This window comes from Ochotona curzoniae, unplaced genomic scaffold, assembly GCF_017591425.1.
Source record: "Ochotona curzoniae isolate NIBS_2020 unplaced genomic scaffold, NIBS_Ocur_1.0 scaffold_2587, whole genome shotgun sequence".
Classification (NCBI taxonomy): domain Eukaryota; kingdom Metazoa; phylum Chordata; class Mammalia; order Lagomorpha; family Ochotonidae; genus Ochotona; species Ochotona curzoniae.
Genome location: NW_024467096.1, coordinates 14,702,113 through 14,728,047, shown reverse-complemented (window position 1 = coordinate 14,728,047; position 25,935 = coordinate 14,702,113). Strand labels below are relative to the sequence as shown.

The 25,935-nt window shown below is 48.2% G+C and overlaps 1 protein-coding gene across 3 annotated transcripts in view; it reads left to right on the top strand.

The window, feature by feature from the left end:
* The window catches only part of ABCC5 (ATP binding cassette subfamily C member 5), an 83,147-nt gene that overhangs the window by 42,572 nt on the left and 14,640 nt on the right, over window positions 1-25,935 (top strand). For 2 of the 3 annotated variants that reach the window (XM_041003042.1, XM_041003043.1), the window contains exons 12-25: window positions 760-831; window positions 3,688-3,812; window positions 3,934-4,006; window positions 7,510-7,713; window positions 8,552-8,695; window positions 11,974-12,076; window positions 13,744-13,928; window positions 14,269-14,415; window positions 14,707-14,836; window positions 16,779-16,932; window positions 17,033-17,161; window positions 17,452-17,638; window positions 19,537-19,626; window positions 22,988-23,177. In XM_041003042.1, the coding sequence (XP_040858976.1) occupies window positions 760-831; window positions 3,688-3,812; window positions 3,934-4,006; window positions 7,510-7,713; window positions 8,552-8,695; window positions 11,974-12,076; window positions 13,744-13,928; window positions 14,269-14,415; window positions 14,707-14,836; window positions 16,779-16,932; window positions 17,033-17,161; window positions 17,452-17,638; window positions 19,537-19,626; window positions 22,988-23,177 (1,933 nt within the window). The remainder of the gene's footprint in view (window positions 1-759; window positions 832-3,687; window positions 3,813-3,933; window positions 4,007-7,509; window positions 7,714-8,551; window positions 8,696-11,973; window positions 12,077-13,743; window positions 13,929-14,268; window positions 14,416-14,706; window positions 14,837-16,778; window positions 16,933-17,032; window positions 17,162-17,451; window positions 17,639-19,536; window positions 19,627-22,987; window positions 23,178-25,935) is intronic. The other variant, XM_041003044.1, reaches the window with a different exon arrangement.

Here is a 25,935-nt window from a genome sequence, read left to right as displayed (position 1 = left end):
TTTCCATTTCTTATGTGGCATCAGTGATATAAATATTCCTCAGATACTTGGAAATCTTTTGGAGAAAAATGGAAGCAACAGTGTTAAAAATCATTTGTGGGCCTTAGAGAAAAATCATAAAATAACCTCAAAAGTCTTGCCTACTTTTCCAAAAAACAAACAAAACACATGCAGTACAAGCAAGGTCCAAGGGGTGAGATCTCTCTAAAAGAGATTGTGGGATGTTATTCCTTTTTAAGGTTTATTTATTTGAAAAACAGAGCGAGATTGCATCATGAGAGAGAAGGACAGGGAGAGGGAGACAGAGAGCTCTTCCATCCCTCTGCTCACTCCACAAATGGCCACCACAGCTGGGATTGGATCAGGTGAAGCTAAGGAATCATGCTTTCCATCTGGGTCTGCCACACAGACCTTAGAACTTTGGATCATGCCGCAGGTGCCTGAGCAGGGCACCAGATCAGAAGCAGAGCAGCCAGGACTGAAACTGGCACTCCAGCATAGAATGCTGGCATGGCAGGCAGCCACTGTTGTGGGTCATCTCAGTGTATGTGACATGCTTAATTTTCTGTTGCCTCAACATGTTTCCCCAGAAGCCCTGTGATGTAGGCAGCTAACAAGTCAGAAGACTGGACCATCAGGGTGACAGTTCCTATCCCAGATGGGTGGCCTTCCTGTGTGTCCTCCAAGGAGTCACAGCACTTTGTAGTTGAGTGGTCAGCAGTGCCGTAATGACCTCTTCCTTCTGTGTGCTCTGTGCAGGGTAAACTGGTTGGAATCTGCGGCAGTGTGGGAAGTGGGAAGACCTCACTCATTTCCGCCATCTTAGGCCAGGTAAGAGTTTCTGCTGTTGTCCTTGGCATCTCCTGCTTTTTCAGGTCTCTGCTGAGTGAAAATCTCCGGGCAAGCAAACTCATGTCCTGGACCAAGCCAGAAAAGGCAGAAATGCAGTCAGGCCTTGGTCTGCTTTAGGCATCTGCTCATTCCCACCATGTACTGTACTGAGTCTACTGGGGACCTAGGGGACACCTGATGCATAACTGAGTGGAGCCCAGCGGCAATCGGTCGTGTCTCCCCTTCAGCATGTATTCAATGCTGTAGGTATGCCAGGCAGCATGATGGGAGATGACTGGGACAGAAATGGACACTGGGACAGAAATGGACATTGCAGGCCTACCGAGAAAGAATCAAATCTGGAAGGGGCAGCGCCCCCGACACTGCAGCATCTGTGCCAGGCGGGATGCCAGGGGTTCATCTGGGAGCAGAGCTGCACTTGGTCTTCATCCTGAGCACAGAATGACTCAGACCCTTCGGAAGTTGCCAGTGGGGCACTGGTCCTTTCAGACACAATGGCACCTCACAGGGCAGGAAGAGAACTGTACCCAGAGGGGCCCATCAGTCATCCTTTGCTTGGAGAGCCAGGACCAGAGTGAGGGTTATCCAGCTGAGACTGTCTCAGTTATGGTTTAGAACAAAATAAGGTACCCACTTTTTTTTTTAAGATTTATCTTATTGAGCCCAGTGAGGTAGTCTAGTGGCTAAAGTCCTCGCCTTGTACATGCCATGATCCCATATGGGCGCCAGTTTGAGTCCCGTTGGCCCCACTTCCCATTCATCTTCCTGCTTGTGGCCTTTGAAAGCAGTTGAGGATGGCCCAAAGCCTTGGGACCCTGTACCCAAGTGAGAGAACAGGAAGAGGGCCCTGGCCCCTGGCTTCAGATCAGCTCATTTGTAGCCACTGGGGAAGTGAATCAGCAGACAAGAAATATTCCTCTCTGTCTCTTCTCGCCTCTTCTGTATATATCTGATCTTTCAATAAAAATAAATAAACCTTTTTTTTTAAGATTTATTTTATTTTTATTGGAAAGGCGGATATACAGAGAGGAGAGATCGAGAAGAAGATCTTCCGTCCGATGACTCACGCCCCAAGTGAGCGCAATGGCCGATGCTATGCCTGTCCGAAGCCAGGAGCCTCTTCTGGGTCTCCCATGCGGGTGCAGGGTCCCAAAGCCTTGGGCCATCCTCGACTGCTTTCCCGGGCCACAGACAGGGAGCTGGATGGGAAGCGGGGCCACCAGGACTAGAACCGGTGCCCATATGGGATCCTGGGCATGCAAGGCGAGGACCTTAATCACTGCACCGGGCCCAAACCTTTTTTTTTAAAAGACTTATTTACTTGAAAGGCAAAGTTAGAGATAGGCAGAGATGGACACCTTCCAACTGCTGGTTCATTCCCTAGATGGATGCAATGGCCAGGCCAATCCAGGAGCTTCCTTTGGGTCTCCCACATGGATGCAGGGGCCCAAGGATTTGAGTCATCCTTTGCTGCCTTCTCAGGTGCATTATTTTCAGGGAACTGGATCAGGTGTGGATCAGATGAAATTCGAACCAGTGCCCATTTAAAAGGCTGGTGTCATTGGCTGTGGGTTTACCTGCTGCACCACAGTGCCATTCCCAAGTTACCCACTTTCCAGTAGCTTAACAGGATAGACTTGAGATACTATCCCTTCCTGGTAGGCAAGATCCATATTGAGTAGTGAAGCAAACAGGGACAGGGGTAGGTAAAGGTGCTTTTGTGCCTTCAGTGCATGTGCTGTCTCTCTTTTTGGGCCCCTGTGTCACTGCTGCTGAGTTGCAATGCCCAGGGTGATGTGAGGATGTCTACATTTGGGCCGCATGGGGCAGCCTTGCTCTGTGTTCTGGCTTTCTGGGTCATTTCTGTTTGGAGGACCAGGTGACGACACAGAGGTGGGGCGGAGATGAAGGATAGGAAAGGTTAATACCAGACACTGTAGCTGTTTAGCAAGATGCTCCTTCTAGGTGGTTAGGTTGAAAACCAAGCGAGGCTTTGTTTCCCTGGCAGCTCCTAATAGCCCTGGCTCCTGCAGGGAGGAGTGCTTGTGCAGCAGCAGCCGGAAGATCCTAGTTCCCGTGTGTTCTAAACATATGCAAACACATGCCAGAGTGCTTCTGTTTGTGGGTGGTGCACAGCTGCAGCCTGGGGGTCTGTACCAAAAATGGTGGTGCTTGAGGAGACAGCAAGTATGTACAAGTCCTACACAGGCTGCTTAGCAAAAACTCCAGGCTCTGCCATCCTCAATCCAAGGCAGGTGTCTACCTTCAGTCCCAAAGGGAAACCATGATAAAATTGGGTGAAACTAGTCACATGAAACCTTGCCACTGAACACACAACTCAGAGCACCTGGCTCATTGTGCAGTCCCTGCCAGTTACAGAAGATCTGTCGTCATCACACAGATGTGGTGTAAAGCTAGGAGGCTTTTCTCCTTTGGGTCCTCACTCTGCAGAAACAGCTGGTCTGACCAACGTCCCAAATGTGCTTTGTAGTGGAGTGAGCCTTCCCCCATTTTGAGGATGTGGGGATCTACAGCTTCCAGTACAGGGGGACTCCCAATGGGCCTTCCTGCCAGCCAATGCCACCCTGGAGAGAACACTGCAATTGGGAAGGAGAGTAAACAAGTAGGCTGCTGGGTGAAGTGGCTTGTTCCAGGCACGGGCTTTTCCTGGGCTGCTTTCACACATTTGCAAGGACAGCTTTGGTGTAGCTCTCTTTGCAACAAAGGAGGGGTCTGGATTTGGGTGCAGAGATGGCCAGGCTTTAGACTGCATTGGGCATATAGGGGGTCCTGTTGCTGGTTGTGTGGTAATGGCTTTGGATGCTGTCTCCCTAGATGACACTTCTAGAGGGCAGCATTGCCATCAGCGGAACCTTTGCCTATGTGGCCCAGCAGGCCTGGATCCTCAATGCCACCCTGAGAGACAACATCCTCTTTGGGAAGGAATTTGACGAAGAAAGGCAAGGAGTGTTTGACTTCGATTGTGCTTTTCCGTCTTGGCCCCGTGAAATGCAAGGCATCCAATTCGGCAAACTCTGCTCTGACCTTGTGCCTGAGCCCATGTTTCTCTGTGTCCTTCAGGTACAACTCTGTGCTGAACAGCTGCTGCCTGAGGCCTGACCTGGCCATTCTTCCCAACAGCGACTTGACTGAGGTACAGGCCCACAGAGAGGTTCTGGGAAATGAGGGCAGGGCTGTGCCAGAGCTGTTCCCAAGGAGTCCACCTGCAGCGCTGGGCAGAAGAACATGGACCAGGAACATGGCTGTCATCGGGCCTTTGTGTTCAGATAGCATTTGTTCATTAGGGTTGAGTTAATAATACTGCATCTTTCCAGCATATAAATATTTCCTGTCATGTGGTTGTTGATGTGAGGTTAACATTTTTCACTCTGTTCGCATAGTTTTGAAGCCACAAGTCAAAGATCTATGTTGAACTTCTGCCCTAAAGTTCATGATGCCAGCTTTCTTGTTCAGACGCAGCCTTCAGAGAGTCCTCTTCCCTGGGAAAGCAGTCAGAGAAAATCTGTCTTACTCTGCTGCTGTGCCCTGGAACCATCTCCAGGGGTGTATCTTGGAACTAATCATGTCAAAGCTTGTCTCTGGGAGCTGCCTGCAGGGCCCAGAGCTGGCACGCTGGTTCAGCTGACTTTAGGGTCATCTCACACCAGATAGGACAAAGAGTTTAATTAGGTTAGAGCTCTCATTCCATGGTTCCCAGATCAGCATAGTTTGTATTGCCTGCGAACATGGTATAAACACAAATTGTTAGACTGAATCCAGAAATGACTGGATCTGAAGCTCTGGGTGTAGCAGCCCAACAGCATGTGTTAGAGTCTGTAAGTGATTCTGATACTTGACAAGACTGAAGACCTCTGAAACTATTAAATAATTTTAAGGACACGATTTTTAAAAAGTATTTATCTACTTGAAAGACTAGGAGAGAGAGTGCTTCCATTCTCTGGCTCACTCCCCAGATGCTCACAAAAGCCAGGGCTGAACCAGGCTGGAACTCAGTCTACATTTCTCGCGTGGGTGACAGGACCCCAAGCCAACATGTCACCTGTCAGGTCTGGCATGATGGCTCTATGGCTGGATCTTCACCTTGCAAGTACTGGGATCCCATATGAGCACCAGTTCTTGTTCTGGCTGCTCCATTTCCTATCCACCTCCCTCCCGGCTTGTGGCTTGGGAGAACAGTGGAGGATGACCAAGGTCTTGGGACCCTGCACCCATGCAGGAGACCTGGACAAAGCTCCTGGCTTTAGATCGGCTCAGCTTTAGCCATTGGACCAATTTGAGGAGTGAAACAGCAGATTGAAGCTCTTTCTCTCTGTGAAATCTAATCTGCCTTTCCAATAAAAATTAGTAAATCTTTTTTTTTTTAATGTTACCTATTGCCTCATGGGCTGCAAACTAGAGGAAATCTGAAATCTAAAGCAAAAACAGCACCTAAACCCAGGCACTTCCATGCAGGATGGGTGTCCCAACCAATGTCTCTTTCTCTCTTTTAAGTTTTATTTATTTATTTAAAAGGCAGAGTTATGGTGGGAGAGAAAGGGAGATATTTATCTGCTGGTTCACTTCCCAGATGGCCCCAAAATCCAGGAATGCATCAGACTAACACTAGCAGCCAGGAATTCTATCCACGTCTCCCACATAGGTGGCAAGGGCCCAAGCACTTAGGCCATCTTTCACTACTTTCCCAGGTATATTAGCAAGGAACTAGATCAGAAGCAGAGCAGCTAAAACTTGAGTTGGTGCTCATATGGGATGTCCTTATCTCATGTGGTGGCTTAACTCGATATGCTACAGCACTGGCTCCTACTAACAGTGTCTTAACCACTAGACCAAGATTTTCTTTATTTAAGTTGTAAAGGTAGAGTGTCCAAGAGAGAGTTATTAGTCTCCCATCTATTGGCTCTGCTCCCAAATGGCTGCAACAGCCAGGGTTGGGCCAGTCTAAAGTCAGAAACTCAGAACTTTCTGAGGGGCAAGGACCGCAAGCAGTTGGGTCATTTTTTACTGTTTTTCCAGACATATAAACTAGGAAACTGGGTCAAAAGCAGAGAGTCAAGGATTCAAACTGAGACTGTAATGTGGAATACCATGATTGGCCCACAGGACCAGATTTTTTTTTAAAGATTTATTTATTTTTACTGGAAAGGCAGATATTATAGAGAGGAGGAGAAACAGAGAGGAAGATCTTCCGTCCGATGATTCACTCCCCAAGTGGCCACAATGACTGGTGCTGTATCGATCCGAAGCCAGGAGCCAGGAACTTCCTTCACATCGGTGCAGGGTCCCAAGGCTTTGGGCCATTCTCAACTCCTCGACTGCTTTCCCAGGCCACAAGCAGGGAACTGGATGGGAAGTGGAGTTGCCAGGATTAGAACTGGCACCCATATGGGATCCTGGCGCACTCAAAGTGAGGACTTTAGCCGCTAGGCCACGCTGCTGGGCCTTTTTTTTTTTCTTTTCTTTTCTTTTTTTTTTTAGTACCAGATATTTTAAAAATGCAAAGTGGGGCCAGCTCTGTGGTTTAATAGGCTAAGCTTCTGCCTGTGTTGCCTGCATCCCATATGGTGCTTCAAGTCCTGGATACTCCAATTCCGATGCAGTTTCCTGCCTACAGTCTAAGAAAGCAGCAGAGGATGACCCAAATGCTTGAGCCCCTGCATTTACCTGAGAGACCCAGAAAAGGCTCTTGACTTGGGCTTGACTCAGCTCCAGCTGTTGTGGCCATTTTGAGCATGAAACAGCAGATAGAAGATCTCTCTTTCTCTCTTTGTGTATCTCTCTGTCTATCCCTCTCTCTGTAACTCTGCCTTTCAAATAAAAAATACATATCTAAAAAAACATGGACACAAAGTAAGTTACTGTTTGGTGGCTGGTTTGTTCAATGGTTCAGTTTCTGATGTTTAGTGCAGGTTGTGTTCTGGGGACGTGTTTGGAAACTGCTTGCCACGGGCAGTATAAAGGAGTCGAAGCATAATCTGCACCTGCACAAAAGTTACTGTTGAGAGGTTAGGACACCTCAACAAGCTGGTGAAGAAGAGCTCCCTTTCTTTGGACTTTAGTGGAAAAAGAGGTTGGGGAAAGATTCACCGAGGAGATGATGCCAGAATTGAGGACACCGTACCAGAAAGGGCTGGACATGGCCATGTGTGTTCATAGCATATATGTAGTTTTACATGGCTTCAATCCTGAGCTCTGGGAGGGGTGTTGTGCAGTGGAGACTGAGAGCTGCTGGGAAGCAAGGTGGCACAGAGTATGCCTTGTATGACTTGTTTAGGTGTCTAGGATATGCTCTGGGAAAGTTTTAAGTAAAAGTTAGGCCTGCTTATGTTTGTGTTTTGGAAAGGTTACTGAGTGGAGAATGAATTGGAGGGTTCTTCCCATGGGAGTGGCAAGGCTAGATGGAGAGTTGGTTGGTTCCATAGATGGAGAGTTGGTTGGTTGGTGGGTTTGGAAAATAAGATGGCATTTGGGCTGACTCCCCAGTTCCTGAAAGGAGCATAGTGGCAGTTTATGCAGGGGGTGGGGTGTTCAAGAGAAAGAGCCACTTTGGGTCAGGGAGAAGAGAGGTGGCTGGTGTATCTGCTAAGCATTGTTCCAGACTTGAGCTGCAAGCTTCCTTTTGCTTTTGGGGTTTCATAGATTGGTGAGCGAGGAGCCAACCTGAGTGGTGGACAGCGCCAGAGGATCAGCCTGGCCCGCGCCTTGTACAGTGATAGGAGCATCTACATCCTGGATGATCCTCTCAGTGCCTTAGATGCCCACGTGGGCAATCACATCTTCAACAGTGCTATCCGGAAGCACCTCAAATCCAAGACGGTTCTCTTTGTTACCCACCAGTTACAGGTATGGTGCTGTGTTCCTGAGGCTACCCACCTTGGTTCAGGAAATCAGAAACAGGGAGGTAGATTTCGTCCATATATTTTTGGGGTGACACCTGCATGTTCTCGGAGTCAACAGTTTTCATTCCCTTGGCCCACTAGTCTGATAAGGCTCACTGTACTGTGTATTAGTTGGCCGTCTGAGTCAGAGATCCTGGGAGCATGCTGACTTCAGCCTGTTGCCAGCAGCAAAAGGGCTGAGAAGAATAGGCCAAAAATGGAATTTAGGCATGAGACCATTAAGAAAGCACTGTGTTCACGTCTAGATGCAAGTGGGAAGCATTTGAGGAAAACAAGCTGTTCCCCCTCTGTCATTCCCTTACAAGCTGCCACTTGGAGAGCAACTCAGAGAAGATGCCAACTGCTTCACATATGTTTCCAAGTGTGGGGAGCTACCCCACATGCCGCCAGGGAGAATCTGGTTTGACGGAGTGTGAAATTCAGCGCAAGGCTCGTGTTGCTTCCTCAGCAGATTCATGTCAAAAAATGAGAACTGCTCTGTCTCTGAACTCTAACATAAGCCTATAGAGTAGGCTTTGGCAGTAGCTGACAGTCTTATCACTACTGATTTTTTGAGCCGGATTGTTCCTTGCTATTGTCTAGGGTACCCCTGACCTCCACCCATTAGGTGCCAGCAGTACCCCTTACCCTCAGTAATGACGGTCAAAACATCTCCAGATGAGGCCACACGTGCCCTGGAAGGTTAAATTGCCTCCAGTTGGGAGGCACTGGGCTTGGCTCTGGGCATTTGACTGTATTTGCATAAACATCAACAATATCATGTCATCCCCACCTGTCTGCAGTACCTGGTTGACTGTGATGAAGTGATCTTCATGAAAGAGGGCTGTATCACAGAACGAGGCACCCATGAAGAGCTGATGAATCTGAATGGTGATTATGCCACGATTTTTAATAACCTTTTGCTGGGAGAGACACCCCATGTTGAGGTAAGGCTTGCTGCCATTTGTACCTATCTCTTTTCTGTGCCTGGAGTAAATGATGTGGAGATCTCAGCTAAACTCAGTGTCTGTGTGTCTTTGGCAAGAGATTCTATTTTTTCTGCTGACCAGACCACTGTTGCTTGAGTTTACATAGGATTCTGTTCCAGGAGAACCGAGGTATTTGAGGCTGTTAACAAGGCAGTGACAGGGAAATGATTTAGTCCCTGTGAGTGCTGAGAAGATGCATAGCTTAGCTTCCTAAACTCCATTAATGCTGATTGGAACATTGTGAAACTGTTTAAAAAAAAAACCATCAAGTGAACGATATACCAAGGAAGGAGTGTTAGAAGCGTGCAGATTTGAAAATGACCTATGATATCTTATGCTGACTTAGCACTTGCTGTCAACCAGTGCCTACTGACTTGCCTGATTAGATCAGGAACTATTTTTGCATGGCATCCTTTTGGGTCATTTTAACAGAGAAAAGGTGGTAAAATACAGCCATCTCCCTGCCTTTACAAGAAGCTGAAGTTCAGGAAGCTTAACTTGCTATCAAGGCTGTTTTGACTCGTGCATGTTCTTTCTGTTTGCTGCCATGCCTTCCATGGTACGCTCAGCGATGGCAGCTGTCTGCTGGCCTCCACATTGCATACAGGGTCAGAGTGGTCTTAGAGCCAGCCCAACTGGTAGTCCTTTTCTTCTTGCCATTTGAGGGTGCAAATGGGCCAGGACGTCAGGCTGCTATAGTGTCTGAGTGGGATGAGAGCTAAAAGTCATCAGGACCTTTCTTGGGAGTCTTGTTTCAGTCTTCGGGTCTAACCCAGTTTGACTCCAGGGATAATGCAATGAACTCTTCTTGACTGATGCATTTTGGGCCTTTTACTATAATGGAAGCACACTGAATGTGATCAGTAACTTCTGCAGAGACATGCTGATGGGACTTAGGTGTCATGAACTCTGACTCTCATGGGTATTTGGACACTTCAAATTATTTCCTCATCACTGTAGACACAAAGGGATATGCAAGGAAGGGAGTCAGACGCAAAATGTCCGTGCAGCCAAAGAACACTGAATGTCAGTCCCCTCCTCTTGAAAATGGGGCAGGGCCTGCCTCTGGAAGCTGTTGTATTGAATAATTGAAAGATGTGTCCTTGCCCCAGTAAGTGGTCAGCCATGCCAATATTCTCCTTAGCACTTTTTTTTTTAAAGATTTATTTATTTTTATTGGAAAGGCAGATACACAGAGAGGAGGAGACACAGAAAAGAAACTCTTCCATCCGATGATTCACTCCCCAAGTGGCTGCAATAGCTAGAGCTGAGCCAATCCAAAGCCAGGAGCCAGGAGCTCTTCCAGGTCTCCCACAAGGATGCAGGGTCCCAAGTCTTTAAGCTGTCCTCAACTGCTTTCCCAGGCCACAAGCAGGGAGCTGGATGGGAAGCGGGGTCGCCAGGGTTATAACTGGTGCCCATGTGGGATCCCAGCGCATTCAAGGAGGGGACTTAAACCACTATGCTACCACACTGGACCTTCCTTTGCAGACCCGCAGTAGCCTAGTAGCTAAATCCTTGCTTTACAATTGCTAGAATCCCAAATGGGCACTAATTCATATCCCAGCTGCTCCTTTTCCCATCCATCTCCCTTCTTGTGGACTGGGAAAGCAGTAGAGGACGATCCAAAACCTTGGGACCCTGCACCCACGTGGGAGACCTAAAAGAAGCTTCTGGCTCCTGGCTTTGGATTGGCTCAGTTCTGGACATTGTGTCTGTTTGGGAATGGAAGCTCTTTCTGTCTCTTCTCTCTGTAAATCTTCCTTTCAAATAAAAATAAGTAAAATTTTTTAAAAATTAGACATTGTGGCAAATTAACAACAAAAAAAGTAATGCCATGTCCTGTGTTCTAGATATGACTTTAAATGATTGTGTTTTTTTTTCTAACTCCCTCCCCCCCACCCCTGCTGTTCATATAAAAAGTCTATTTGCAAAGCCACCTGTGGGCATGAAACCAACTGGGATAAAAAGAATTGATATAGTGAACTAGCATCAAGAGGGCTTCTTGTATAAACATACAGGAGGGACCTTGGAAGGAGATTTCTGTTGTCTCGGGCTCACTCAATGAATGTGGAGTCCCTCTGTGTCCTATTACAGGCAGGTCTTGGTGGCAGGTCTTGTATAGGTTATAATCACACATGAGACATCAGCTATGTCCTTCGGGGTTCACAAACACAAAGAACGTTTCTGCTGTCACAAATACCTGTCTCCAGGTCACAAATACAGGTGACAATGAACTATAAAGGTGACAAACATGCTGGAGGACTATACTGCTGTAATAATATGTGGGGGAATGGTGGGAGGGGAACGTGATCAGGAAGAGAGGGGAGGGAAAAGGGAGAATCTATACCTACAAAGCTGTATCATAGAAAATAATAAAAATATTTTTTTAAAAAAAGAGATGAGGAGCAAAATATTGAGTGAGCACAGGAGAGAGTGAACTTTATTCTAGAAGGGCTAAGTTGCTCAGTAAGGCTATAGGACCTGGAAATATCTGAATGGAGTTGGCTTATGGAATTTGGAACATTGCAAGTGAAGGAACCAGCACAGAGGTACAGACGTGGGGAATTGCAGGGTGGCATACAGAATGGTACGAAGTCCAAGGAGGTTAGAGCTCAGGAGCCACAGGAGGCAGTGCCACGTGAGAGGAGCTCAGAGAACGAGGCCAGGTGCTGCAGCACCAAGCTGCTTGGGTTTCCCTGGATTGCAGTAGGAAATAATCGGCTCTGTGGATTTTGCTCAGTGATCAGGGACGGTAGGAAAGCACGTGACCCCAGCCTGCATTCTGCAGACACAGTGTGCGCAGGACACAACTAAGGTCTCTGTCATGGGTTTGGGCCTTCAGTGCCTTCAAGAAAACAAGCATCAGTGGCCTGATAGAGCAGGAACCTAGACCTCCTGGGTCTTAAGAAGGAACTTCATGGGAAATGGCTTTAAAAGAAATTTAAGTGCAGAAGATTTTGAAATCCAAGCATAGGTTTTTCACAATAAACATTTGCTATGACCTCCCTCCCTCCTGTACATGAGTTTTTAAAGTTTTCTGGTACCAAATACTCCATTTTCCATGAACTTGGTGAGTTGTTCAGGTGAAAAAGTGAGCATGAGTGGCTCTTTTAAGAGGTTGGACATGTCTCCGTGTTGCAGCCTGGCAGAGGATTGTCTCTTAACATACCCCGTGGACATTGACGTGACAGCCATATCATGACAGGAGACTCTTTTTGCTTCCGTATCATTAGGTTAATTCAAAAAAGGAAACCAGTGGTTCACAAAAGAAACCACAAGACAAAGGTCCTAAGACAGGATCAGTGAAGAAGGAGAAAGCAGTGAAGCCGGAGGAAGGTAATGACCCTTTGGGGACTTCAGCTTTGTCCTTCAAGGAGTGGCATTATGCCACGTGGTTCTCTGTGTTCCCTAGAGTTGTATGTTACCGAGTGCTTGCATTTCTGTGATAATTCTTGTAGAACACCTGCAGATCACGCGACCCCCTCTGCTTGCTTAAACAAACTAGGGCAGTAAGAATAAGTTCTAAGCCTCTGCCTTCTCATCCTGTGCAAGGCCACATGAAGTGCAGGGAATTACAACCACTAGTCCTGGGAGAGAGAAAATTGAGTGTTTCCCATGATTCACCTCTGTCTCTGTGAGTCCCCCATAGCAGAGGTGCTCAGGTCTTACAATGCCAGCGTCCTCAGCAGCCCCTGTGTTAGGTACTTGGCAGCAGGAATGTGGGGAAGAGGCCAAGCCTGTGGGTTCTCCTCCTTGGCCTTGTTCCTGCTTCTCAAACCCTTTATCTCTTCAACTGAAACGAATCTGGGAGTGAGAGCTTTGTGAATTGCCAGGTGTGTGTCAACTTTCAAGTTAAATGTACGTGCAGTCTTGTTCTAAGCTCTTCTTTTGGTTGCATCACCGCCTCACCTGCCCCTGGTGAGTCCAGGCCCTTGGCGGGGTCAGCCCTTACTCTGGGCTCAACCTGTTTACACTTGCTGGTCCTCAGAATCTCAGCAAGCATTTTTTTTTTGTTAGGAATCAGCCATGCCAATTTATCACACTCTGCCTCTTTGTTTTAAAAGAGCGACCTTGCGATTTGGAATTCAGGTGTGCTTTAAAATACCTCACTGGCACACCTGAAAAACAAAGCAGCACCCACAACTGAGACATCTGTCAGTTCCTGCCACAGGCAGTAAAAGAGCGTCACTATGACCTCACCCATGTAAACAGCAGCTGGGTTCCTCATGGATGCCCTGTTCTGAGATGAGTAGACATCATGTGTGCCAAGGCTCCCTGGGGTGCTTCCTTGGGTTCTCGTCAATTATATGGCCACACCAGGGAACCCCAGGGGATCCACTTGACCATGGCTGCCTCCAGCAGCCCTGCTGAGTTTACCTTCTGGAATCCCACTCCTGCTGTCTGGACCCTGGCATAAGCCCTCCTCTGCTTTCCCTGGGGCATCCTAGCTGTCTCCAGGAGATCTCACTAGAAACAGACCAACACATTGGCCTTCCTGTATGAGCCCTTCAGAAGCCTCCCATTTTAGAAGCACCATTTCACATCTTTTGACCCACCCAATATGGCACGCATCCAAAAGGCCCATGTTTGTGTGGGACACTGAGGAGTGTGGAAGAAGCTCCTTGCCACTAGAGGCATTGGGTCTGGAGGTCCTGGGCATCCCAGGTCTCCATCCTCACACTTGTAATCCCTCTTGGGAAGTGTGCTTGTCTGCAGGATAAGGTTCAAGCGCTGCCTTCTGCACTATGCAGCAGGGTCCTCGGGGGCAGGGACGTGGTCCTTTCCCTCACACTGCTCCAGGGCTGCATCCTGGACCTGGTTCAGAGCAGGTGCTTAGTAAGCATCAGGAGGGCGAAGTGGCTTCCTCTGCTGAAGAGGAAACTAGTGCTCGTCCAGTACCCCAGGATGCTCAAGGCTCTCATCAATACTGCTGCTCTGAGATGACTGAGTTTGAGGGAACGGCTCTTCCCTTCTGAGTGCCTATTGCTTTCTCCCTTACCTAGGGCAGCTTGTGCAGCTGGAAGAGAAGGGGCAGGGTTCGGTGCCCTGGTCAGTGTACGGCGTCTACATCCAGGCTGCTGGGGGCCCCTTGGCCTTCCTGGTCATCATGGCTCTTTTTATGCTGAATGTGGGCAGCACTGCCTTCAGCACCTGGTGGTTGAGTTACTGGATCAAGCAAGGAAGTGGGGTAAGATTATTCCTCCATGGGAAAGTCCCAGATCCAAGAATGTAGCTCTGTCTCCTTATTTCCTGGCTACTCATTGGTAAACCATTTTAGGAGGCAGGGAGCAAGGATTTTTCCATCAGGACCAATACAAGGCCTGACCATTCACAGGCAGGGGAGCTTAGCAGGAGAATATCTGTAGGCTAACTCTCCCATCTGGTAGAAAAAAGATATGGGCCAGGTCAGCCTTGGGTCTGCCCTGACCAGGTCCCTGGTCAGTGTCCTGTATCCTCCCCTTGGGTGGAGAATGGTTCTTGGCAATGTCTAGGCATCTAGGCTTCATGAGAGCCTTGTCTCCAAACAGAATAGCACAGTAACCCGAGGGAACAGGACCTCTGTGAGTGGCAGTATGAAGGACAACCCTCTGATGCAGTACTACGCCAGCATCTATGCCCTCTCCATGGCCGTCATGCTGATCCTGAAAGCTATCCGGGGAGTGGTCTTTGTCAAGGTATGCCATCGTAGGCAGCTGTGTGGTTAAACATGGCATGCTCAGGTTTGTTGGGAGTTAGGGAGTCCCCTCCCAGCCACAGCCTTGCTGAGACAGCGTGTGTGTGTGTGTGTGTGTGTGTGTGTGTGTGTCCCTGTTATCTTCAGTCTCACTTGATTAGTCACCCCAGCCCTCCTGAGCACCAGTGCTTCTCCAACTTTGGGAGTATATGTCCCACATAGGGACATGGACAAGGAGGGGTTGTGCCTTCGCTGGTCTCTGGGCCCTGACAACTTTGTCTGTACTTCTCAGGGCACGCTGCGTGCCTCCTCGCGGCTCCACGACGAGCTTTTCCGCAGGATCCTTCGCAGTCCCATGAAGTTTTTCGACACCACCCCCACAGGAAGGATTCTCAACAGGTTTTCCAAAGACATGGATGAAGGTATTTCTTACAGACCCTTTCTTTCATGCTCCGAATGCAAGCTGATGGTGCTGCTGGCCAAGGCTTTGAGTGGGCCTGTAGGATAGCCCAAGACAGTGCATTCAGTTTTGCCGAGTGCCTGGGTTCCTGGAGACCTACAGCTGCTGACAGGTTTTCTGGGGGATGCACAGGCTGTACCTGCCCTGGAACTGAACTTCTCCCCATAACCTGGGTCACAGAACAGCCACCCAGTGCCTAACCTAGGGCTCCCTATGTGACAAGTAGCGTGCTGAACATATGATGCTAATCTTCATGGCCCGTGAGGACATGTGTGGAAGCCCATGTCTGGGAAGTTAAGAAACTTGCAGCTATTGGGTAATCAAGCTGGAAACGGAGCTGAGAGCTTCCTGACCTAAAATAATTACACATGTGACTACTGCACTGTGGCCAGCTCTGTAAGAGAAGTTTGTGTTACATGTACTTGGGCTGTGTACAGCCCTGGCTGGAGGCAGTATCATGGGACGGAGCCATGCCTGCTGCTGGAACTGTTGGACTGTGCCATTTCTCTCTGTCTCACACACACACATGCACACACAAACAGTAATCATCTGAGATTTGCCCAAAAATCTTCAGCCAAAAGTGGGATAGAGGGACAGCCAAAAACTGTTCTAAATGTTGGGAACTCTATATCCTTCTTTCGGTTTCTTTGTAACTTTTTTCCATAATATACGAAAGGTTCCCCCTGCTTCAGCTCCCCAGATGTCAGTTATCAAAATTGTATAGTTGTATACATTTATGGGTACAATTTATTGTTTCATTGAATATACACATTCTGTGTTGATAAGATCAGAGAAGTTAGCGTAACCATCTCATCTGCGTTTATCATTTCTTTATGGTGAGAACATTAAAAACCTTTCTTCTAGCTGTTTCAAAATAGAGAGTACCTTGTGGTTACCTGTAGTCACCCTTTTGTGCAATGGAGCACTACAATGTGTGGTTCCTGTCTCACCATGACTTTGAACTCATAGCCTGCCCTTTCCCCATCTTAACTCCTGCACTCTTCTTGTATGAGGTCAACTTTTTCAGATTGCACAGGAGATCAGGCTGTGTGTGTTTTTCTGTGTCTGGCTTACTTCAGTTTATGGCCTCCAGGTTTGTCCCTGTTGCCTCAACTGACAAAAATGTCATTTTCTTTATGGATGGTTAGTTTTCCATTGTGTGAATAGATCACATTTTCTTTATTCACTTATTGTTGGACATGAAGGTTGATTCCTAGTCTCAGCTAAAGTGACTGATTCCAAGTCCCAGCTAAAGTGAATAGTTGTGCAGTAAACATTGAGGTGTACAGATTTCTTCAGTGTGCTCTTTTCATTTCCATTGGTTAAACACCCAGTGATGGGATTACTGGATATTATTCTAGTTCTATTCTTACTTTCCTGAGGGCCTTCCACTGTCTTGCATAACAGCTGTGCTGGCTTGCATTCCCCCTGTAACAGAGTGCAAGGCTTCCCTTTCTCCAGCACTTACTTTCTCTTGTTTTGATAGCAGCCTTTCTGGTTGGGGTGATGACAACTCACTGGGGTTTTTATTTGTATCTCTCTGGTGAGTGCTGTTTAGTTTTATACCTGTGGCCATGTTTATGTCTCTTTTGCAGAAATGACTATTAACGTCTTTTGTCTGTTTTTAAATTGAGTTATTTGGTCATTGACTATTGAGTTGTTTAAGTTCCTTATGTGCTTCCGGATATTAACCTCCTTGTCAGACATACAGTTTGCAGATACTTCCAGACTGTGAAAGATCACTTAAATTATTTGGGGATAAAAATTGATAGAGCATCGAGGTTTCTGGGTTGGTCTTCGCTGAGACTGTTGACGACAGCAGCTCCCACCTCAGACAGGGATTTGTGGGGTCTCTTTGTGCCTCATCTGCCAATCATGACACGCATATGCTTTTGCTTTCGCAGTCGACGTGCGCCTGCCGTTCCAGGCTGAGATGTTCATCCAGAATGTTATCCTGGTGTTCTTCTGTGTGGGGATGATCGCAGGAGTCTTCCCCTGGTTCCTCGTGGCAGTGGGGCCCCTTGTCATCCTCTTCTCAGTGCTGCATGTCGTCTCCAGGTAGGCAGCAAGTATTTGTGGAGCTGAAGGTTCACAGGTGGAGCCAGAGTTTCCAGCTACAACCGGAAGCACTGAGACCCAGAACTCCTTCTCTCTCCAGGGTCCTGATTCGAGAGCTGAAGCGTCTGGACAATATCACGCAGTCGCCTTTCCTCTCCCATATCACATCGAGCATACAGGGCCTTGCCACCATCCACGCCTACAATAAAGGGCAGGAGTTTCTGCACAGGTTGGTGCTGATGGGCCAAGAGCCTAAGAGGGCTTCACAGCCAGAGCTGGAGATGATAACACGCACCACTAGGAATTTTAGGAGTTTTGGGGGCCTATAAAGTTTGATGGAGTTTTGCTTTTTTTTTTAGTAATAGAAAATTCCGCTTTTTTTTTTTAATGTATGTTAGCGCTGACAATGGCATTGATTTAGCCATTGCATATTTTTTTATTTGTGAAATTTACATACACAGATATTGTGGCATCATGTGGTACCTTGTTGGCCTGTCTCATGTTCCACCCTCCTTGTAGGTACCAGGAGCTCCTGGATGACAACCAGGCCCCTTTCTTCCTGTTCACATGTGCTATGAGGTGGCTGGCTGTGCGGCTGGACCTCATCAGCATTGCCCTCATCACGACCACGGGGCTCATGATCGTGCTCATGCACGGGCAGATCCCCCCTGCCTACGCGGGTCTCGCCATCTCCTATGCCGTGCAGGTCAGCAGCTGGGATGGGGCATCATCTCTGCTTGTTGCCATTCTTCCTTTATGGGCACTGAGGAGGCATGGTGTGAGGGTGGGGGAAGGTTCCAGTGTAAGCTGCTGTCTGATCTCTGAATTCCCAGCACTCTCCTGGTGAGCTCTTGTGTGACAGTTTGGATAGGACTAGGCAGGTGGACTTGGGAGTGAGATAGAGGTGGGAAGACAGGAAGAAAAGGATTTGACTGGTGCATGTTTAAGAAATAGATCCTGAGCCCAGAGTTTGTGTGGCCAATAAAGCTGTGGCCTGTGATGCCAGCATCCTGCATGGGCACTGGCTTGTGTCCTGGTTGCTCCATTGTTTTGTTTTGAAAGATAAAGAATTACAGAGGGAGGAAAAAATGTCTTTAACCTGATTTGTCCCCACATGGCCACAGTAGCCAGTACTGTGCTAATCTACAGCCATGAGCTTCTGGGTCTCCCACGTGGGTTCAGAGGCTTACACATTTAGGCCGTCCTCTCCACTGCTTCCCAAAATGCATTAGCGGGGAGCTGCATCAGAAGTAGAGCATCCAGGATGCAAACCAGTATCCATATAGGATGCCAGCACTGCAGGTATGTCGGCTCCTACTTTTGGTGGCTCTTGTTAGTGAGAAAATGAGAACCATCAGCTTGTCGGTCTCCCTTGACAAAGTCTGCTGCAGCCAGTGCAGTGTGGACCAGGCTTTGAAGAGAAGGGTGACAAATAAGGAAAACAGACAAGAAAGAAACGAATTAAAAAGAAGTCTTTGAAAACAAGCAGTCAGAATACTCCGCTCTCCACAAGAGTGAATCAGTGCCTGTCCTGGCAACTTTTAATGAGAAAAGATAGAAGGATACAGGAGAGACATTTTTTAAAGTGGAGCAGGCAAGAGGGTTGCTCTTCAAGAATAAGGAGCAATTCAGTGCCTGTCTCTCTCGCTTCCATTCATTTATAGAACCATGTTTCATATCAGTCTCATTGCCCTGTGGATCTTTGGCTTACTGACTAATCACCGTCCCAGTCGGGAGGTTCTCAGGTGGATCATCACTGCTCAGACAGGAGAAGAGCAGAGCATGTGGCCAGTTACCTTGAGAATCTATGCTACCAGAGTTTGTGGTCTTGTCAATCACAGACCTTGACAAGGATTGACAATGCATTGTAACTTTCACAGATCCCATTCTCAGTTGCTAGCCTTGGTCTGTTTCAGTCCTTCTCTGGCTGCTTCTGACTCATCCTCATCACTTCCAACACATCTCTATCTAAGGGCTTCAGCTTTGGGCCCACTGCTGCCTTGTATCCAGACTACCCTAGCAGAGTTTGTTCTCAAAGACGCTTTGTCAAAGGATCCCTGGAGAGACACATGATGGCAGCTGCCCAGAGACATCTGTCCATGCTGTGCAGGCCTCCTTGGCAGGTGGTCAGGGAGGACACCCTGTGGCACATACTCCATTTCTGAATACCCAGCCCGAGGTGCGCAGAGCCCTCTGTGTTCCTGCTTCTCCAGGCCTCACAGCTCTTGCTGTATTCTCTTACAAGTATTCTCACAAGTTGCTGTCGTGTTGACAGTTCTGTTTGTCATGACTGCCATGAGCAGGTTCCAAGACAAGTGGGAAATCCGGAAGTTCGTAGCTACAGTTAGTCACTGGGAAGCCTTTGGCTGTGAGAAAGTCATGCCAGCTGCTCACAGTGCCTCCTGCTGTCCTGAGCATCATGGTTGATGAGGGGATGACAGGCTTTGTCTTCAGTGCTGAGAGTATGCTAAAGGCCCCACAAGAAGCTATTGATGTGTCCCATTCATTCTTACTGAGCTCTCACCATGTAGGTGGAAAAGAAAGTGCCCTTGCATGCGCACAGTAGTAATGAAGTGTCTCCATGTTTCTGCTTTCCCTCATCAGTTAACAGGACTGTTCCAATTTACGGTCCGGTTGGCATCCGAAACAGAAGCTCGATTCACCTCGGTGGAGAGGATCAATCACTACATCAAGGTCAGACTGCCTCAGGCCTCTGGCTGTGGACACAGTAGGCTTGTTTTCTTTCCCTGTCTGTCTTACCCTGTAGTAGAGGTCCAGGAGCCTCCTCAAGCATGCCCAGGATGGAGACAAGAGCACCCTGAGAATTTTAAGATAGGGTTCTAAATTGTGCCCAGTTGAGAAAGTCCATTCACCTGCTAATCTCTGGAATGGGCAAACCTTGTTGGTTCAGTCAAGTAGACTAAGGCAAAGTTTGCCTCACACTGCTGAAAATCAGGAAGAGCTTTCAGCAAAGACAGAAATGGAGCTCATCTGCGGAAGCCCTGAGGTAGTGGGTCCAGACTGGGACCTGGCCTTCAATGGCTCATTTCAAGCTGTGTTCTCGGTTTAGACATAAGGAAATATAGTTGGTTCTTAGAGTATCTGTTCCTCCCCACCTTCCCCCCGCAGTCCCTACCACCTCATTGTGGGCTGGTATCTTGCTGGTGTCCCAGCTAGAACTCAGAATAGTCATTCAATGACAGAGCAGAGTCTACACTAGTAGTTAGGATTCTCAAATGGAACCATTCTTAAGAATTATCTTTTTTGTTTTAATTTATTTATTTAAAAGAATCACACAGAAAAGGTACTGATGTAGTTTGGCATCCCAATACAGGAGAAAAAAAAAAAAAGGAAAATTTGGAAGCATAGCACCTACCTTCTCCCATGCCTTGACACTCCTCACCCTAACCAGGACCCTCATGGGCATGCATCCTTGTCAACTATGTAAATAACATCTAAAATAAAATAAAATTATTAATTTAAAAAAAGAATTACACGGGCCGGCGCAATGGCGCAGTGGTTAAGGTCCTCACCTTGCACGCCCGGGATCCCATATGGGCACCGGTTCTAATCCCGGTGGCCCCGCTTCCCTTCCAGCTCCCTGCCTATGGCCTGGGAAGGCAGTTGAGGACGGGCCAAGGCTTTGGGACCCTGCACCCGCATGGGAGACCCGGAAGAGGCTCCTGGCTTCGGACCGGAATAGCATCGGCCATTGTGCTCACTTGGGGAGTGAGTCATTGGACAGAAGAGCTTCCTCTCTGTCTCTCCTCTGTATATCTACCTTTCCAATAAAAATAAAATAAATCTTAAAAAAAAAAAAAAGAATTACACAAACAGAAAGAAATCCTCCATCCATTCATTCAGTCCCCAAGTAGCTGTCAATGGCAAGGACTGAACCAGGCCGAGCCCAGGAGCTTCATCCAGGTCTCCCACTTGGGTGACAAGGGTTCCAGCAACTGGGCCGTCCTTCGCTGCCCTCCCAGGCCTTTAACAAGGAGCTGACTAGGACATGGAGTACCTAGAACAGAAAACTGGCACCCACCTGGGAACTCAGCGTTGCAGGCAGCGGCTGTACCACAACAGTGCCCCCCAAGAGTTCCCTGCATTGTTTCCAGACATCAGCATTTATGCCATGGTTTCCACGGGAGGAAGACCTTCTGGCTTCCAAGTCATTGACTTAGAAACATATATTTGAAAAACTGCTGGCAGTTAAGAACTGAATGTGTGCGTTTTCCTGGGAGACATGTCTTACTAAGTTGCTTTAGGAGTGAGCCTTAATTATAGAATACTGTTTAAGCCTGGTAATGACTGTCATTTGAAAGAATGGCCGAGAGCTGTCTAATGTATCTGGTGACCATCTAGGTATTAGTCTCTCTCCTAGTGTTCCAGCCAGTGGATGGTGTGTGTGCCTGTGGACCTCCAGGCGTGCAGTGTGTGAGCTCATGTCGCTGCTTTCATGCAAGAAGGGTCAGTGTGATTGTCCTTGGTGGCCCAGTATGATTTCTGCCCATGTCAGCCACATGTCTGAGGACCCCCTCACTACTCCCAGTCCCAACCTGGATGTCTTCCCCAGCACTGAGCCCTTCTAGTTCCCAGTGTTCATGCTGGTCTCCATCCCCAAGGGCACCATGATCATTGGCTTTTACTTCCCTATAGCATTGCGAGCATCTCTGCTGATTGCCAGGGAGGGTCTTTAAAATATATATATTTATTTATATATTTATATTTATATATTTGAAAGGCAGAGTGACAGAAATCTTGCATCCACTGGTTCACTCCCTGGAAGGCCACACAACAGCTGAGGCGGCACAGGCTGAAGCCAAGAGCCAGGAACTCTATCTGGGTCTCACACGTAGGATCAGGGGGCCCAAATACTTGGGACATCTTCCCCTGCTTTCCCAAGCATATTAGCAGTGAGCTGAATCAGAAGTAGAGCAGCTGGGACTTGAACCAGCACTCACTTGGGATGCTGGCATCACATCAGCGGCTTAATCTGCTATGCCATGACGGCAGCCCTGCCAGATTGTTTATAAACGTTTAAAGTGTGACTTTTCCAGCAGGCATGTGAAGACTGGGACAAAGTTCCAAGATCACCTCATTTAGTCCGTATGATTTACAAAAGAGAATATAAAGCCTGGAGGGAAGTGACGTGTCTCAGTCATAAGCTGCTTGTGGCAAAAGTGGTAACAGTGGAGCTGGTACAGTGGCATCAGGCTAAACCTCAGCCTGTAGTACAGGCATCCCATCTGGGCACAAGTTCAAATCCTGGCTGCTTCACTTCCCATCCAGCTACCTGATTATGGCCTGGGAAAGCAGCAGAAGTTCGCTCAAGTCCTTGGAACCCTGACCTATGTGGGAGATCCAGAGGAAGCTCCTGACTCCTGGCTTTGGATTGATTCCGCTCTGGCTGTTGTAGCCATTTGGGGGAGTGAAACATGGAATGGAAGATCTCTCTATCCCTCTCTCTTTCTCACTTTCTCTCTCTGTCTCTCTCTTTCTCACCCTCTCTTTGGCCTTCTCCATAACTCTACCTTTCCAGTTGAAGTAAATAATTTTTTTTTTAAGTGGGACCAGTGTTTCTTTCTGCTGGGTTGATTGAGATAACCCCAGAGGATGGATCTTATCAGATGGGTCCCATTACCCTGTTGCCTGCCTTAAGGGCTCCACCCATGGTTTTCAGCTGGTAAAATCCTATTTCAAGTGGAACATCTTCCCAAAATTCCAGTTAAACCTGCTGTGCTTAGAGAGTGGGAGAAGATCTGGAGCCCTTCCACTGAGGCTGTCCCTCGGCCCCTGAGACAGTTGCATGGAGGAGTTCCCTGAGAAAAGCTGTGAGAAAACGACTTCTTTGGAGCCACTGCCTTAGAACCCCTGTACCTCGTCTCTGTCTGAGTTGGTGGCAAGGAGAATTGGTTCACACAGCTAGGGGAACAGGATGGCAGCTTCCCCTATGTGGCAGTGGTGGGCCATGGTTTCACTTCCCCAAGGCAAGACCTTACAGCAGCACACTCCCCACCCCATGCCTCCTGAGCACCTGCTGCTTCTGTCTCTGCAGACTCTCTCCCTGGAAGCACCTGCCAGGATTAAGAACAAAGCCCCACCACCTGACTGGCCCCAGGAAGGAGAGGTGACCTTTGAGAATGCAGAGATGAGATACCGAGAAAACCTGCCTCTGGTCCTGAAGAAAGTGTCCTTCACCATCAAACCAAAGGAGAAGATCGGCATTGTGGGGCGGACAGGGTCAGGTACAGCATGCTTGGGCCATGCCAACCTCTGGTTGGGAATTGAACCTGTAATTGGAATGGGGAGATTACCATCGTCTTCATGTCTGCTGAACAGATGCCCAATTAGTGCGTTCAGTCACAAGCCTCCCCCAAAGCCAGTTTTTGAGGTTTCTTTTTTAACTACCGTTTCTGACATCACATGCTTTCCCTCGTTATGAAAGTGAATATTGTGAACACAGGACACTTGAATTAGAAGGGGAAAAGCAGCTCCATCGCCCAGAGACCAGGACTCGCAGTGAGGTTTAGCTGGGTGGCTTGCTAAGGCTTTTCTGTGAAATGCATAGGTTTTCAACAAAGTGGGGAAATATTAGAGGCCTATGACCTGCTGTTAAAATTTTCCGTGTTTCTGCAGCCCGGTCGGTGATTGCCATGTAGCAGAGCATTCTGTTTTACAGCTGTGCTACTATGCAGCTGTGTGTGCTTTCTGAGGTCACCATCCAGGACGGGTCTAAAGCTCTGTGCTGTGGGACCTGGGCAGCCTTGTGCTTGTCAGAAGCCCCAAATAAGGAATCTCTGTCTCTTCAATGGCAGAAATTATTCTCCTGATCTGATCCCAGTTGCAGAAAAACAGAGACTTGCCATTTGTGTTAGGCATCTTGGTGCGTCACTCTTACTTGAAACGGGCTCCTGTCTACCCTTTGCATTCCTAGAGTGTAGACTTGATTCCCCCCTTGCTGTCCTGCATGCCATCTCAAAGCCCAGGCCTGGCCTTCCTGCCCTCACCCATGTGTCCTTGTCTGAGCAGCTTTGGTCTCTGACCACTGGCTTTCCTAGCTGCTTGCTTCCTTGACATCACAGTGCTTCTAGCTTTGTTTCCCTTGGTATTAAAGAAATGCCCTTTGTTTTTTCTGGTCACTTGACCTTAAAGAACTTTCTAAGACAGAAAGGAAAGAGTCACATTTTACTTGCTGCTTGAGGGAATTATCAGACAAGAGACTGCCTTCAAACTTTGCTGACCAGAAGGAGATTGGGCAGCTAGGGACAAGTGCTACCCCCAAAGCTCATGCTTTGCTCTGTTCCCAGGCCCCTCCCTTAATGCTGCACCGGCCCCCTGGGGCACCCCACCCTCCTCAGAGCTGATTGGCGGCCTTCCTATGATTTCTGCTTAACACGGGTAACTTGGACCAAAATAACAGCCAAGCCTTTGTTAGAATAGACAGTAGTTAGTGAAATGAGAGCAAGGGAACAGTGATAAATATTCTGATCCATACAGTCCGAATGTAACCCCAATACAGTACCTTGCAAGCATCGTGGTTCCTGGCTTGGCTATGGCCGTCCTCCAGGACAGCACCCCGGGCACACTCTGCCACCCTGTCCTCCTGGCACACCCCGCCAGAGGTAGAGGTCACAGTTCAGGGAACAATGACATTTTCCAAGCAGACTGCTCAAACCCAGGCGCCCATACTTTGACCCATGATCTGAGCCCCCTGCTGCTTTAGCCCTGTATGACTCCCTCCCCTCCAACCCAGCTGCTGAAAGCCAGCTCCCCTGATCTGAGCAGAGCTGTGCATTTCAAGTAGGAGGAGGACTGTCTCACTGTGTGGTCCGGGTTTCCTGGCTCATATCTTGTGGATGGATGTGAGGACTGATGTATTAGAACTGTGGGTGGCTGGGGGGCCTGCCAGAGGTGTCCCCAGGAGACAGATCCCAGGGCAGGGGGAGGGACACAGGCACTGGGTGTGAAGCAGGCTTTCTACAGCACCCTCGGGCACCACTGCAGAGGGCGAGTCTCAGCCACCTTAGCAAAGGCTGCCCAGAGCGCACACTCTCAGAACGTGGAGGCACCAGCAGAGCAGGTAAGTCAGGAAGCAAGTGTCCTGCCCAGGAGAGATGGCCCCAGCAGCTAAAATACTGCCTGCTGTGCCAACTTTGAGCCACAGTCCAAGCTGCAGAAAGGGCTGCGGGGATGGGCACAGGCCCATAGAAGCCTTTGAGATGTATCTGTCCTTTGATACCGCAGTTTCAGTCCTGAGCCTCTGTCCCAAAGAGCTCTTCAGAGGTAGGGGTAAGTTCGAGCACCAGGGTGTGCACCACAGTGTGTTTTATATGGGGCTTCTCATGAACTCAGTGTTCAGCATTGAAAGACGGGAGGGATAAGGAAGAGGTATCCACGTGGTGGAATGTGTCGCTGCCACTTAAATTCTGTCCTGAAAAATTTTTAATAGTGTGGTTGAATGCTTATTAACACAGTGTTATGTGCAAAGAGCAATGATAAAGTACCTCCACTGTGATCTCCACTCAGAAGAACAGACGGGAAGCAGCTGTCAGAATTACAGTAGTAAGTTTATGGGAGTTTTATTTAAATGATTGATTTGTTTGACATTCAGAGTTAAAAGAGAAAGAGATCTTTCATCCGCTAGCATGCTCCTAAATGACTGTGACAGCCAGGTCTAGAAGAGACCTGAAACCCTATCCAGGTCTTCCATGTGGGTGGTAGGAACTCAAGTACTTGGGCTTTCACTGCTTTCCTCAGTGCCTTGGCAGGGAGCTTGTCAGCCTGGAGCAACTGGGATTTGAACCCATACTCATAGGGCTCCTGGCATCATAGGCTGTGCCATGATGCTGGCCCCATTCCACTGTTTTCTTTTACTTAGGTCACTTTTCAAGGAGAAATAGGTTTGCTCATCGTTATAGTAGTGACCTCATCCTTGTCTCAGGAGAGCTGTCTTAGCTACTCACTCACTCAGAGCAGAAACCTCCCTGCCTTACTTGCTCACCC